Here is a 15,768-nt window from a genome sequence, read left to right as displayed (position 1 = left end):
CTGGAGGACGTTTTCTCCATTCACATGGCGTGTGTGCCACCTGCTGGCCACTTGTGGATATTGCTGCTACTACTAGGGAGGTTGGAATTAGAAAAATATATACTGTGGATTCATACAATGATTAGAAAATAAGTTTATATCAAAGACCAGTTGTAATTCCTACAGTATGTCAATCTAAGCTGCAACCACTGACTCAACGCAAATTCACCCTTCACAGTTGATATTGCAAGGGGGGGGGATCCGTATGCGGACTTTTACATTCATATGAATGTTATTTGACTTACAATCAAAACAACCGTGCTTTGAGTGCACGAGAAAGCAACATCCAGTTTAATGATGTACCTAAATAGACACTGTTAAGAAGACAGAGAGCAAGCAATGAAGATGATTACATTTTTATAGCAAATGTTTAAATATTAGAATCATAAATCTACTATTAGATACAGAGGAAATGCTATGGGAAATATTTGCTTTAATTTTGATGAATAATTCTTCAAATATTTATTGCCCAAGGAGCAGATGCTGGAAACTGCTTGGCGTGTTCTCCACCTGACAACCACATTTTAAAAAAACAGTATCAAAAACGTGTTATTAAAAACAATTGTTTGTTTGTTTGTTTAAACAAACAGTTTTCAACTTCAAATCAACGAAAAATTAAACATTTCATTTTAGATCATCATCATCATCATCATCATCATCATCATCATCATCATCATCAAGGTCTTAGAAAATCGTCATCAGACGACAACGGCATCCTCGCTGAAGACCTTAGCCGTGCACTTCAGGTCTTTGGCCACCAGATGTCTCTCTTCGCCAGTCTCAGTGTGGTTGCCGTGGGTGAGCCGTGTGATAAATACCCGCAGAAACAGGGCTTGGTCCTGCCTCACTTCATCCACACAGAATCCCGGGCTGCCATTGGAGAGAGCTGGAGAGATCAGGACGCAGACGCAGGAGATCCCGCTGGAAGCCTCCGACCGTGTCCATCACTTCGGCTGATGTGAGCAGACAGCAGGTCGCTGGAGTCAGTTTATTTTGCCAAGAGCCGCTCCGTCGTCTGAGGAGACACAAAAAAGGAGGCGAGAAAATGGGACATACCGCAATACCGATACTGATGGCCGCCTTGTCCTGCTGCGTGTGGAAGAACGTCGAGGTAAGAAAGACGCACGACGTGAGTCATCTGAAAGGATGGCGCAATGCAATTTCAACCCTTTCGATGTCTGCTGAGCGTTGGGCAACAATGTCGCGGTTTAATTAAGTCACGTCGACATCACACGGCCGACTGACTCCATCTCCATTGAGCTCGCTGACGCGCACCTTTATCTGGGCCAGGTTTAATTTCCGAATGCATCCCGTGTCAACAAGAGTAATGACCCGCAAAGGGCCACGCAAATGCAGCGGCAGAGGGAGGAAAACGATGCGAGATGCAAATGCTGTTAAGATTCGTGTCGAGGTTCACACGCAAGGGCACGCAGCCCTTAGAGAGACGTGCTGCCTTTTTTTTTTTTTTTTTCTTTTATGTATCTGCCTTGTCGCGTCAAGTCTGGGCCTGCATCGGCGTGAAAAATGCACCGCAGGCTTACAGCTGTGTAGAAAGGATGGAGATCAAATCCCCCCCAACGTCCCTGCATCCCATCCCGCCTTGAGAAAATCAGCTTACATCCGCTCTCACATCAACGCTGCAAAGCTCTTGTGTGCGTTCGTGTTTGGGCCAACCTGCTCGCTCATGGGTTTGGTTATTGGGATGGAAGGATATTGAATAGAATCCAAAAACTTTTGTGGAGGGCGTCACAGCCCACCCCTGTCGTAGGCCTCTGGATCGGGCCCAAAAAAAAAAAAAAAAAGATTCAACCCAGAGGTCATGACATTCATACATCATTGAGGATGCCAGGCATGAGCACACGGCCGTCGTCCTCGTCTCATCTGTCACACATCATGGATAGTCAGGGAGAAGATAGTCGGAGGGTTCTGCTGTTGCACAGCGATGGGCCTCTGGCAGCTCTCACCTCCACTGCCTCACCACCGTCGCCTCGCCACCATTTCCGGCAGACACGTAGGTTTTGATGGTCGACCTTTACTCTCCAATAACCTGTCCGTCATCCATCATCTCGCTTAGAAATGAGGCATGGATTCAGGTTTCAGAGTGCGCAGCATGTTGGAGCGCTGAAGCTGGAGGTGTCTGGGGGGGAGGGGGAGAAGGGGGGAGGGTAGATGGGGGAGGGGGAAGGATGAGTCATGATGTCCCACTTGAAGCCCAGACAGAAGTCAGCGCCGACATCTCTACCTGAAAAATTATTATTATTATTATTATTATTATTATTATTATTATTATTATTATTATCATCATTATTATTATTATTATTATTATCATCATCATCATCATCATCATCATTATTATTATTATTATTATTATCATCATCATCATTGGGGAAAACCCTGGCGCTGCCATGGATACGCTGCATCTCAACTCTTCCTCCCCCCTGAATAAGAAGTTCCCAAAGAGGATTTGGGAGATGTTTATTTATTAGCCATCTTCCACCGTGACTCTGTAACAGTCGCAAAGCCTTTTCAGTTTCATTCTGAAATAATTTTGCCTCCCTAAGAGCCTTAGTGGGATTACCGCTGCGCTGAGGAACGGGCTTTAGCTTCATACAAGGAGACCTGCCTATGAAGGTTTACACCGAAGATTACCCAGCGAGAGGGTTGGCTGCCTGGATTACACTGTGGTATTAGTCCCTAATAAAGCTGTCAGCCTCCCTTAATTTACTCAACGTTTATGGCGTCGAAAACGCGTGAAAAGGGATAAATCTGGCGCATTTTTATTGATATACTGAAATCTCGAGGGCCACACGCATCGAGCCGAGCTTCGGCCGAGCATGGACGAGATGATAGATGAGAGTCTCTGTCAGTCAGTCAGTTGATTGGATAGACTGGATTTCATTTTTTTTTCACAGTCTAATAGCTGCCCTGTCACTAAATTCTTGGGAGCGACATTTTCTTTTAAACTTGCAACATTATTATTACTCTATTATTAGGTTTCTTCCCAACAACCCTGGTAAAGAGGTGACCTTTTAGTCTTCTGGTCTACTGCTTCACAGCCATGTAAAGACAGGTTTCAGTTAGTGAAATCAATATTTGTTGACTGTTTTCTAAAAGAAAAGGCTCTCCAACTCGTTTGTGCCCCAGATATTGGATCTGACTTTCATTGGGTCACTTCAGTAGTGGTTCCTCTAGTGTCTGCAAACCCTTGACTGGGCCTGGTGCTCGAAATATTCAGCATTGTCCTGCTCTCTCATGTGACACACTACCAGTACTCCTCCAATGAACTGCTACAGACTCCTCCATGACCACCTTCACTACATGTTGGGTTTTTTACAGCAGTCTCATCACAAAGTGCACCAATGGTACAAACTCTTAATGAAGAGGAATATCCAGAGAAAATTAAACATCTTAATTGAAATGCTAGTCATGTATCTCCCTGTCTTTTTAATAACATGTTAGATTCAAATGTTACATCGCTGCATTGAAAGTACCATCTGGATGGCTGTAGACAGTGTCTCTGTTTCAAGCCCCTGCTTGCATTTGAGAGCAGCATCACCTGCAGTTTCTCTTACACAACCAGAGATATTTTGAGAAAAAAAAAAGGGAAGGAAAAAAAACAACTTCCGCTGCAGATGGCACAGCAATTCTCTAACCGGGTTGTGGCTGGCGAGCTTAGATTTTTATATAACCAGAGGAGAAAGATCTGATTTTAAACTCACGGTGGATGGTATGTGGAGGGAGGCAGCGGCAGTGGGTTGTGTGTTTCTAAGTGCGCCAGCGCTGCATTTATCAGGACAAATGGCTGCAGCGTGAACCCGAGGCTGTGCACTTTAGTGCGCAGAGGCTGCGGAGGAGCAGCAGCAGCAGACCCTGGAACCATCCTGCTCCCTCTCCCTCTCTCTCTCTCTCTCTCTCTCTCTACGTGTCCCGGTAATTACAGGATGTCTGGGAATGCCCGCAGCTCCGAGGGAGAGAAGAAGGAAGGAAGTAAGGAGCACGGATAGGAAGCATGTTTTAGCGTGTGGCGGAGTATTAAATGAAAACACAGTCGCTGAGTTCGTGGGAATCCCACCTCGTCCCCTCACGACACCAGTTCTGTCCTCATCTGGGCTCCACTGTGCACTGACACTAGAGGATTTGCTTTGGGGAAAAAACAAAGCAAAACAAAATAATAGCGATATGGACAGTCAGATCTCTCCCTCTCTCTCCCTCTCTCCCTCTCTCTCTCTCTCACTCTCTCTCTCACTCTCTCTCTCACACACACACACGCACATGCACATGCACACAAACACGCTCAATTAATTTTAGAGCCAGGAGATAATCGTGTTCCGCTAATGGATTCCCGTGTGCACGCTCTTCCCATATACACGGGCCAGAGGGCACAGGCCTTTTGTTGTGTCACGTTTTCCCTTCCTGACTTTGTTTGCAATGTTTTTAAATGCAGCACACACACACACACACACACACACACACACACACACACACACACACACACACACACACACCCAACAGCAGGTCTTAATCCTGCAGAGTCATTTTGCACGCAGAGCTCACGCTGCACCGGAGTAAAACCAGAGTGGTAAAATGTGCACAGACAATGAGCTCTTGCCAATTCGACCAACTAATGAAGGATGTTAATGCACCTTCACAGCGACGGCACAACTCACAACGCTGGAGCTGCGCCTCAGTTTTGTTTATTTGGTGCAGGAGGGTCATTGACAGGACTCTCATTTCCTCCCTATTCCAGCAAGTCGTTTACGGTGTCTGGAGGTGAATAGTATGTCAAGATACACACACACACACACACAGTGTTCGCGGCCACAGGGTTCATCCAGATAAGCGACTGAAAATAAATTGCACATTTGCACATGGACCCACTGATGGGTTCAGGGAAGCTCAAGGAAAATTCCATTTTAGATTCTGGCTCTCTGTGAAACGGTTCACGGGAAGGTTATTTTCCAATTGTGGAGTTTAATACCATTGGTTGGAAAGGTTCATCCCTTAGGTCATCACTGTGGCCCGTCATTGACTGACCACTTTATGAACTCAAGTCTATGGCCTGACTGTGCAACGCATAAGTTTCAAGGTTGCATACGTCCATGGAATTCTTTCTGTAAAGGTCAATTAATTGCTGAAGGACTTTAACCTGCCTTTGTCAGACGCTACATAGATTTGTCAAGCGGTATCTCTTGGTGCTTGCGGATGAAAAACAGCTGCTCGCATTTGTGTTTATAAAAGAGACTGCAATGCAGGGACGCGTCTCCTCTGTTTGCACGTCATAAATTTGACCTCGGTGTCACCCGGGGATTAAAACGCTGGAACTTTGCCTCTTTTCCTTTCTATTTTCTTTCTGTTTTTTGATTTGCATCCAAGCGTTGGCACTCTTCCAGAGCCTTGCGGGTGAATTTCAGCGAGCCCAATTGGTTGGATTTCTGCAGAGAAGTTTAATGCCCGGGCGAAGCGGGCTGCTTCCTTCCACTAACAGCCACCGGGGGGCTTCGGAGGAGGAGGGGGAAGAAAAAAAGAAGAAAAAAACATCTGCAGCATGGCGATAACGTTTGTCCTCTGTGTTTTGGAAGGAAAAAGAGGGAGAGAGGAGAGAAAGCGGGAGGACTGACTGTCCTGGCACGGAGATGGAGAGCTTACAGAATGTTATGTGGGCTGCTGAGCCCAGTGCATGTTAATGGAGCCACCGCCGCCGCTGCCGCCGCCCCGGGATCCAACTCTGTCATGTTCTCACGTTCGCAGGTGGCCTTGAAACGCGAAGAAGGGCGGCTGTGCAGCAGAGGCGAGGCGGAGCCCCGTGGCCAGAGCTGAGCGCATGAAAAAGAGAAAGAAAAACCAGCAAAATCTAATTTCCTTAACGGCCTCGGCTGCTGGATTTAAAGGGAGCGTGGGTTCGCCGAGTCCGCCGAGACTGATCCGGCGGCCGCTGCCGTCCCGCAGAAGCTAATTAGAGGCCAAGAAGAAGCGGATGTGCTCATCTGCAGCTCGTATTTTTTTTTTTTCTTAACCTTCATTTGCATGAGGATGACGTCCGCAGAACAGGAACGCAGAGGAAGGAGATAATTTTTGGTATTCCCGATGCAGAGTTGGCAGGGCGATGTCGGTATCGGCGGGTGAAAAGGTTTTCACGATTAGGCCGGATGCAGATACGCATTCAGGACGCAGATGCGATGCTGCAGTGGCTGCATCAATAAATAATTAAAAGGCCGTGGAAGGGAAGGGAAGAGAAGGGAAGGGAAGGTCCGGGGGCTTTGCTTCTCGCACGCATTCACACATCGCACGCCTCACTTCGCCTCCGACGCGCCGACTTGTGTTTCTTTTTGGTTTTTATCATGATTATTTTTTTTGCGCGGACCCCACCCACCTCAAGCAGCCTCCTCCTCCCTGTCCGGCCCCCCAGTCGCCCCTCCCCTCCCCTGCTCCTCTCCGCGGCCACACAAAAGAAAATCCCCACCCCTCGTCTCTGCCGTCCCCCCTCCTCCCGCCTCCCCATCCCAGAGGCACTCATTACCCCTCCCCTACCCGCTCTCCTCCAGACGCCGTCGCTGCTCCATCTGCCTCCGCCGCTCTCGCCGGCCAGTGACATCTCTCCACTTTCGCTCTGATTGTTCGTGAATAATTCAACGTTCAAACTCGCCCCGCGTTTGTTATTCCCCACTTTCTTGCATTTTGTCTTTGTTCTTTGAAAAAGACTTTTGGAGGTAAAAAGAAAAACACAGTAAGAGATAAGCCTGAAAAAACAAATTGCATTTTTTTTTTTTTTTTTTTTTTGCTCAGTTGCTTTCATTTGCCTTTTGTTTACATGCCATTACTTTATCGTTTTGCTCATTTCCTGCCTTTCCTCGGCATCTCTTGTAAACACATTACAAGCCAAAGTCATTAGCTACAGCTATTTATTTATGTCTCCATTTCAGAAGTTTAGTTAGAGCCCCCACTCCTCCCCCCAACCACACACACACACACACTTCAACGGAGACAAAATGTTCTCATAACTTTTGACTCCTCGGCATTCCAAGTGGAGTTGCTGCAAGCCACACCTAGCTGTTCCTGAAGCAGCCTGCACAGATGGTGCAGCCTGGGCAAGCAGGCTGGCTGCTAACACAGCTTCAGCAAACAGACCCAGTTGTGACCGATGGTGAAAGAGGAGGTCCGGCGTTCTGTCATCCACGGCAGCAGCGAACGTCTCCTCAAACTCGGCCGACAGGTTAAACACTTTGCACAACTGCGGCTGAGATTTTGTGTAAAACAGCCTTGAAATAAACACGCACAAATGGAGGCCCGAGGCACAGATCGCCCCGCTGATAAGAGACATTTTTCCCTCCAGTCTGTGGAGATGTTACGGCCCTGGGGAAATGAGATAAGGCCAATATTTAATCTACTGAGTGATTCTGCCACATGGACCACCAGCGACTGTCAGGGCATCGTGCATTACCTCTGCAGAGCGGCCACGCTCTGAAATATCACTGATGCAGCTCCAGCAGGTCAGGACATGCTTGGCTCACATGATCTCAAGGATCATTATATTGTGTGTGAGCGGAAGTTTGGCTGTGTGGAAACTGTAAAGTGAAGCTTTCATTTCTTAGTGTCAGATGTACATAAAGATTTAAATTAAACTCTGCTTGCCATAAACAAAGAGATGTATTGACTGATGGCTGTAATCCACACATATACAGATAATTGTTGTAAGAATGTTGTTTAGCAGCATTAGTGCTAAACAAAAAAGGAAGAATTTGATTTGTAGCTTGTATGTTTGCTGATTGGTATAGCAGGAGGCAAATCTAAGTCAGTGTTAAGGATTGGAAAGCAAGCTACTGTTTACCCAAGGCTGTCTAATGTCAGTCAACACAGTATCTTCAACATGGGGGCGTTTATTAAAGGCCCATTGTTTGAGATTTAATCTCCAGTAGTGATGAGAAAGAGTATTGCATCTGCAAAAATTATATATTAGAAGATGATTTTCTGTTTTGTTTTTTGTTTTTTTGTTTTTTAGATCGCAGCAGTACTTTTATCAACAGTGAATCCGTGCCAGTTGCAAACCAAAGCCACCAGAACATAATTATGGTTGAGGGTCGGTCAGAGAGGCTGTTGTCGTTGTTGTTAAAAATAAGTAGATGGTCAAAGTGGCGTAATAGAGCCGCGCTTCTGCCGGGCACAGACGAGGCCGGCGCTGGGTGAGTAATCCACTGTAACTGGTGTGTAAACAAGCAGCAGACTGTGATAAGAAGAACTAACCGTCCATTAAGCCGGCGGTCAGGGACTCGGCGGGCACCGAGAGCCGAACCAAACATGTGGCGGCGCTTTCATGCGAGAGAGAGAGAGAGAGAGCGAGAGAGAGAGACGGTGATAATGAGCGAGCGAGAGGGGGAGAGAGAGCATCGGAGACGTGGAGTGACACGCTTAAAATTCTGTAGGGAACCAGTTGCTACGGTAACAGGGAAGGTAACCTGCTCGTGTGGGTGGCGTTGCCATGGCGACGCTGCAACCTCCCGCCACACACACATACACACGCACGCACGCACGCACCCAGAGAGAAACTGAAAGCGTGGAGAAGAGGCCGCCGCTCCAAAAAAAAGAAAAAGAGAGAAATCGAAAAACAAAAATTTCTGCGGATTGATGGGCGACAGCGAGGAAGGACGAGCCAGCTGCAGACCCGGAGGTCCTGGCAGCGGCTGTTTCCGGTGCCGCTCCGAGTGCTGCGTTACAGTCAGACGTTGCTGCGGAGGGCGATTCTCACTCACCCAGGCCCAGCAGGGGGAGGTCGTCCACCGGTGCGTTTGGGTGCTAAAAACAGGGCTTCCTACTCGGTCGCCTTACAGACTCTCATCGTGGTGGAAAATCAAAAGACCAGTTGACTCCCTCGGGGTGGCGGGGGAACAAATGTTCTGCACAGCGCGCTGTAGTTTGTTTGTTTTGGGCTACAATAAGAATGAAACATAAGGTTTAATGTTAGATCAGCACACACACACCCCACCCACCCCCACACTCCCGTTGCCCCGCCCCAGTAAATATGATAATCACGCAGCACTAACATTAACAGGCATATTGAACCTGAAAACACTCTGCCCCCTCTTCATGTTCTCCTCACGAGGCTCACACTGCCTGTAACCTCCACCGAGCCTTATTTCCATAAGATGCATCTGCCGGAGAGGCTCCCAGGGGAATGGGAGGGGGGAGAGCGGGGTTCGGAGGGGGAGGGTGGGATGGGGGGGCTGCCACGGTGTGAGCATGGGCCGTACGTGTGCATAAATAAGTGAGAAAAATAGATCTGGCGGTGCTCTAACACCCTCCTCCCAGCCTCCCCACCGCCGCGTGATTTATTGCTTGCGTGCACGCGCACCCCAACACGGTCTTAGCGAAGCTCCGGCACGAAAAAAAAACTCCCAATTATTTATAATTGCGAAAAAAGGGAGCTATAGGGGCAAGACAAAGAGATCATCAGAGCGAGAGAGGCTCATTTCCATACTCGCAGGATCAAAATGTCACATGGAGGGAGCGCATCCACGTTCCAAATATTTCAGAATTAATTTGAGGGATAAATAAAAGATTCGCTCATTTATTCCATTTTTGATTGCCCCGCTTTCGCCGTTAAAAAAAAAAAAAAAAAAAAAAAAACTCCGCCGGGTTTTAGAAAATGTTGAGATCAAGTGTTGACGGATCTTCAGAGGAGCCACATGCAAACCGTGGCGACGATCCAGAATGTTACAAGAGTGACGGGGAAGTAAAAGTAGAGCTGGGGGGTGGTGGGGAGGGGCGGTGTTGGGGCGGGGCTGCAGGCGGGGATGGGGGTGATCAGCCACATAACGATCTAAAGGGGGATTGCGGTGAAGGAAAAAAGGCTCGAGTGATGATGGGCTCCAAAGAAAACACAGTCAAAGGGGCTGAGGGGCTTCTGAGGCCCAGAGAGCCACATGAGGAGGAGCCAACGAGCATCAGATCTTATTGACGCTCGGCAGCCTGCTGCTCGCAAGGGGGGAAGCGGGCAGAACGACCGTCTGGCCTGAAGTGGATCGATCCTTACAGTCTTTTAACCCAAAGATACCCCCCCCCCGCACCCCCCGCATCTTGGCTTTAATCCACTTCAAATATGCCTAAAGATGTCACGCAGCTTTGCGCTCTCGCTTTGTTTGCACGCAAAACGCGCAGCGTGCGCACCTCTCTTGGAGACAAATAACTCCTCATGGGCTAATGTTGCGTGCGCTCACTGGGGGAAGACGGGGAAGCTGCTCTGATCTTTCGTTGGAGGCGGGAAGATCAATCTCAAGCTAAAATTCAGCCTGTCAGTCATTTAAATTGACGACTTTTTATTTCACGACACTCGAATCCTGCTTAAAAAAAAATAAGCCAAGCTCCTTTTATATGCACGTTTATTTCAGCAGGGAAACAGGAGAAAATAACTGACATGCCCGCTAAGAGCATCTTTAGAACCTTTGTTAGTATTGTGTCAGCCGCACTCCCGCCTGCAGAAAATCCCCCTGGCTTAATATTATCACAACACTGGAGTGTTTCAGATGGACCTGAAGTGGTTCCAAATCTCCCCTGAGTCCTTCAGTCCCCCACTGCCCCCCTCCCTTTGCCCACCGGGCAGCCCTGCAGCCTCCGCTGTCTGTAGACATTAGCCGCTAGCCAGGTTAGCTTTGTTCCCGATTGGGCCGCTTGACAGTAAGAGCCTCATAAGCAGTGCCACCGGAGGATGAATCTGGAATTGAAGGAAGTCTCTGTTGCTTTTCTGGCAGCAGTTTATTACATTTTGTTACTCTGGACCCATTTACACGAATACCAATTTTTCTGAAAATGCAGAAATATATATATATATAATATGCTCTGCAACCTGAGCCACCGTGAGTTGCCGACGACCCATACGAGAAGTTCAACACTGTTGTTTATCCACACCGTCTTCTCACGTGCAATCTGTCTTCCTGTTCTCAGTGGTTCTAATGCTGTTAGCGAGCCCCTCTTCTTTAAACACGGCCTGCTTCAGGTGTTCTTCCCCTTCTTCTGCCTTCAGGGAGTAAACTTGCGGCGCCACACCCTGCCTGGCATAGGTACTACACTGTTTTAGTCATTTCCAGCGTCTCCGTACCGGCTTCATGTAAACTCGTTTTTTTTTTTTGTTTTTTTTTTGAGAGCGTTTTCGAAAATGTGTGGTCTCGATTCTGTGTTATCGGCCCGTCAGTTATGAGTCCCTCCCACATGTCCGCAGGAGACAACAACCGTTCGTACGCCGAGCTGGCGAACATGCGTTGTGTTTGGTGTGGTGACGTGTGCGTGACTCAAAGCTGAAATGTGCGAGGAGCCGGCGCTCTCACTCCTCTGCGCACCAAAGTGACGCACCTCCATCCTCCATCCGACCGTTGTGTCACATGCTGTCATGCGAGCCAACCCCGGGAGCGCCACGCATGAATCACAACACGCGTCCGTGGGAGTTTCCGGCTCTTCTCTTCACACGTGTCCCTGAGAAAGGCAGGATGTACACGGCAAGGAGGCGAAAGAAGGAGAGCGAGCAGGAAATCTCACTAATATCGCCTCGTGCTGAAAAGCTGCGTGCAGAAAAGGACGCATTATGAGGAGGGGGAGAGGGTGTTTGGAGAAATGATATTTATTGTGAGCCATGAAACTCTCAGCTGGTTGTGAAGTGAAGAGCAGAGATGTGGCGGATGGCAACAGCCATAGATCACTGAAATCTATTTACAGCAGGGGTAAAAGTGATTAGAGGCCTTTAGAGAAGAGTGAAATGCATCCATCTCCGCCCCCCCCCCCCCCCCGGGTGCCTTTGGTATGATGGAGGCTGAACTTTGAGAGGATCGTTGTGAAGCTGCAGCTCCGGTCACGGGACGGTTTGACGCAGCCCGCGGCACAACCCCCCCCCCCGGCCCAGCGGCTCCGTATTTTAAGCTACGCTCCAAAATCAAATCAAATACAAAGAAGGGAGCAGGTTTTGGCTGCTGCCGCGCACCCTGATGAACCCTGGCGATTAGGGGGCCATCTGCTCCCAGTGTACCCAGCTGGAGGCTCGGGGGCTGCTGTAATCTGGAGTGATAAGGGCCGATTTAGAGAAGGGCACGGTCGTTCGCACGTGTGCGCACCCAAAGGTCTCTAACGACGGTCTCGTACTATCGTGACGCACTCGGCTTCGGCATTCAGCGACTCCTTTGGGTGTCTGGTGAGCAGTGCCAAAGCCAGAAACTGTTCCATGGAGTCAGATCATGACTCACCAATATGGCAATAAGTAGATACCTGAAATAACAATATGATTGTTTTATCAGTATTGTAATTGTTACTTATTTATTCTTTTTTTTATCAGTGTGTTTTCACCGTCCCTGTGAATGACACAGCAGGGAAACTTCACCAATGGTAATATTAATAATAAACCTATACCAACCTGTTCCTACTGTCCGAGGATTAGGGTTACTGTTGCATTAAAGTTCTTGTCAAATTGGGCGGAGGGGGATCCGCCACTACTGGCCACTGCGTAGCTCCGCCCCTGTTGGAGAGGAAACAGCAGAACAGGAGCGACGAGGCCGGTCGCCTTTCGCAGCCAGTCGGTCGGTCTGCGATTCATTTAGCTCCTGGTTCAGATCGCAGAATAATGAGAGCCTGCACTCGGCGCTCGCTCTACGCCTCTTTTGTCCCCCTCCCACTCGGTGAGTCTGGCGGACTAATTTTGCTTCCCCTCCTAATAAGTGCACGCCACACCAGGAAGAGGCTTGATGGAGCCCATGAATAATTAAAGCAACATGATTACAATGATGAATGCCCTTAAATCTATCTAGCCATTTAGCACCGGCCCACGACTGCAGGCCGAACTAGCAGAGAGGTGAAAAACCCGTTTGGGGGGGGCCGGGGAGAGGGGGAGCGGGAGGGGGTGTTCAGAGAAGAGAGACATCAAGGATGAGAGGATGAGAGTGAGCTCAGCCTTGAGGAGAAGTGAAGGGAGGGGCTCCCGAGAACAGGAAGGCCCCCACTAGTCAGCCATCTGTGTGTGTGTGTGGGTGTGTGTGTGTGTGTGAGTGAGTGCGTGCGTGCGTGTGTGTGTGTGTGTGTGTGTGTGTGTGTGTGTGTGTGTGTGTGTGTGTGTGTCATACGTGCATCATACACCAACGACGGCAGTTTTGCACATGGGCGTGTTCTCAGCGAGAGTAATGGAGAGCGGCCAGGCTGCAGTCTTTCTCCATTTGGATGGAAACTGAACAGATTCTGCTTTTTCACACCTCGGGGTTGAGCCATGAGGCGAGCTCGGTGCACAGACTCTCTCGCTCGCTCGCTCGCTCGCTCTCATGCTCTCTGTTCAAGTGGCTAAAAAAACAACCCAATTTTTATTACTTTGGATTCTGCATGTGCTTCCTCAAATAGTGGGCTGCGGAGTTAATCAATATCATTTCCCCCGTGCTGCTGTCAGGGAGAACAAGCTGTCACTCTGAGACAGCTTGGCAAGGAAATACTTTGGTTGGCTAATATGTTACAAATATGCCAGCTAAATGAATTATTATGGGCAGGCTGCAGCCTGTGGCTTGTCAAGCCATAGTGCTTAGGAACAAAGATGTGGTGATGTGACGCACCATCGGTTGGAGGAGGGAAGTTGAGATAAACCAGATGGGGAGAACTGGCAGAAAGAATGAGCAGCGAGCACACGCAACCAGGCCCGAGGGAAATAATACGCAGCAATAATACAGCTGCTGGTGGACGCCGACCTCTCAGCAGGTGTGACGCAAATCACACATACGTCTGTATTAGCGTGCTATTCACGCACCGATACAAGTCCCAACATTAGGTGTGCAAGCAATAGACACAGAATTCACACCGAAGATTTCGGATGTGCTGCTGTTCGTAGTAGCACATGTTTACAAGGCTGAAGTTCATTTGGAATTTGAGTGATAAATTGACATTTTTACTGCTTACATGCTCCGTTTGCCATCAGAAATTTAGTTGAAGAAGAAGAAGCGGCAGGTATTTTACTGTCGGCACTAAGCGCAGCATGTGACTCGGGATGGCGCTAACCATGTAACTATGTGTGATCAGCGCATCAAATATTGGGTGGACTGCAGTCTAGTCCATGACGTTGAACTGTCGTGGTATGTAGTATGTAGGAGTAGTATGTCAAATTGTACTCTAGGTGGCATTATAAGTTTTTTTGTTGAGGGTATGAAAAAATATAGAGTGTAAATTTTGAAATCATGCCTCTTTGTGCGGTTATGTTTCTTTGCATTGTGGTTGGTCCCCGGTTAAGCCCATGCTAGGAGCATATTAATTAAAAAAAATAAAATAAAAAAAGTATCAATCATGTACATGTACACACCTGCGTGTGCCAGAACACAGATTTACTAGTACTGATCTCACAGACCATTTCTGATCTATTAAAAATATGAATTAAAGATCATAAAAAATGCAATCTCAGGCTGTGGTTGTACATTGTCGATGTGGTGTTGCTGAGCAACATTAACATAACGGGTGGTAAAACTCTGGTGCAATCTCCACACTATACACTCTGCCAGCACCTCGTAAAAGGTGGCAAATGACGGACGGGCTGTTCCTTTACGCCTCTCGCGCTCTGGCTTGCCTGCCAGGGCCAAGAGATTGCATCATGACAGAGGATGAAGTCATTATGCAACATAAGGAGAGAACAGGTGCTAAAATTTTAATTAGAAGGGGCCGGAAGAAGAAAGAAGCTGGAGGAACATGCAAATGTAGCCGCTTGGCCCAAAGCTCGGCTGTTAACTCAATATGCGTCCGTCTTTATCTCCGATGAAAAACTCTGCAACATAGTCATCTCCGGCGTAGGGACATCCCCTACAATGTAATTAACCGTCATTATATCTGCATTAGCTCTTCCCAAACTTCTGCTTCGGAGCACGACTTGTTCCAGGCACTACGGGATCGAGCGCTGCAAATTGTGACGGCGGAGGTGGGTTTAGTGCGCATGCTTTTGGAGTGAGTATAAAATATAAAGTGGGAGCAAAAGAGGCAGAACGCCAGTCTGCGAATATCAGCAGGTCGCTGCTAACGATGCGAGGCGCTCTGCAGCGCGGAGCTGCCAGGCCCCGGCCTCGTCAGCGGTGACAAATGATGCGCGTGCGGGACTCGAGATGGTCGAAAGAGTCGGCGGAGAAAATTGCATCTATAAATTGCGAGGACAAGACACTGGACGGAACAGCTTTGCAGAGAGGGACAAAAAAACAGTTTTTGTGCACTGTAGCAGAAGCTATTTTTAGCTTAATCCTTCATATCACAAGACTGTTGTCTGCCTGTTTAATCTGCATCTGCCAAACAAACAGCAGCGGGTCTCGCTTAAGACCTGAGAGCATTTCAAAATGGGTCCAGTTTGATCTGGCGCTTCTCATCCAAGTGCATTTTAAACATTGAAATTGGTTGGGTACGCTCACAGGCCAACTCCAATATATTCACAATGACCATAGTTGAGAGAGTCTTTAGAGTAATGATGGTGCTAGTGGAGGAAGTAGACGCGATCCTGTCTGAGGGCAACTGTAGAGACATTTCACTGAAAACATAAAAAGGAAGCTTACGCATTTAGACCTTCAATGTCTGTAGCTGCGTTTCCATTACAGTTTTTCACAAAACAAAAGCGATATTTCTAATATTTCGACAAAATACAATTGTGATTTGCAGGTGTTTCCATTGAATGCTGTGAAGCACAGAAGCCGTAATTTTCATTTCGCTTTTGTTTTGTTTAACGTTTGTTTACTGTCAAGAACGGTTGTTATACTTTTC

The 15,768-nt window shown here is 48.0% G+C and overlaps 1 protein-coding gene across 2 annotated transcripts in view; it reads left to right on the top strand.

Moving 5' to 3' along the window:
• Positions 1-820: 820 nt before the first annotated feature.
• Positions 821-15,768, top strand: part of aplp1 (amyloid beta (A4) precursor-like protein 1) — a 31,317-nt gene continuing 16,369 nt past the window's right edge. Inside the window, exon 1 of one of the 2 annotated variants that reach the window (XM_076026119.1) lies at positions 821-1,150. In XM_076026119.1, coding sequence (XP_075882234.1) covers positions 1,085-1,150 — 66 coding nt within the window. In that variant the 5' untranslated portion in view covers positions 821-1,084. The remainder of the gene's footprint in view (positions 1,151-15,768) is intronic. The other variant, XM_076026110.1, reaches the window with a different exon arrangement.

The sequence above is a fragment of the Nelusetta ayraudi genome, unplaced genomic scaffold (assembly GCF_046127955.1).
Source record: "Nelusetta ayraudi isolate G7.1 ecotype Tasmania unplaced genomic scaffold, CSIRO-AGI_Nayr_v1 ptg000003l, whole genome shotgun sequence".
Classification (NCBI taxonomy): domain Eukaryota; kingdom Metazoa; phylum Chordata; class Actinopteri; order Tetraodontiformes; family Monacanthidae; genus Nelusetta; species Nelusetta ayraudi.
This window is presented reverse-complemented; position numbering and strand designations above follow the sequence as displayed.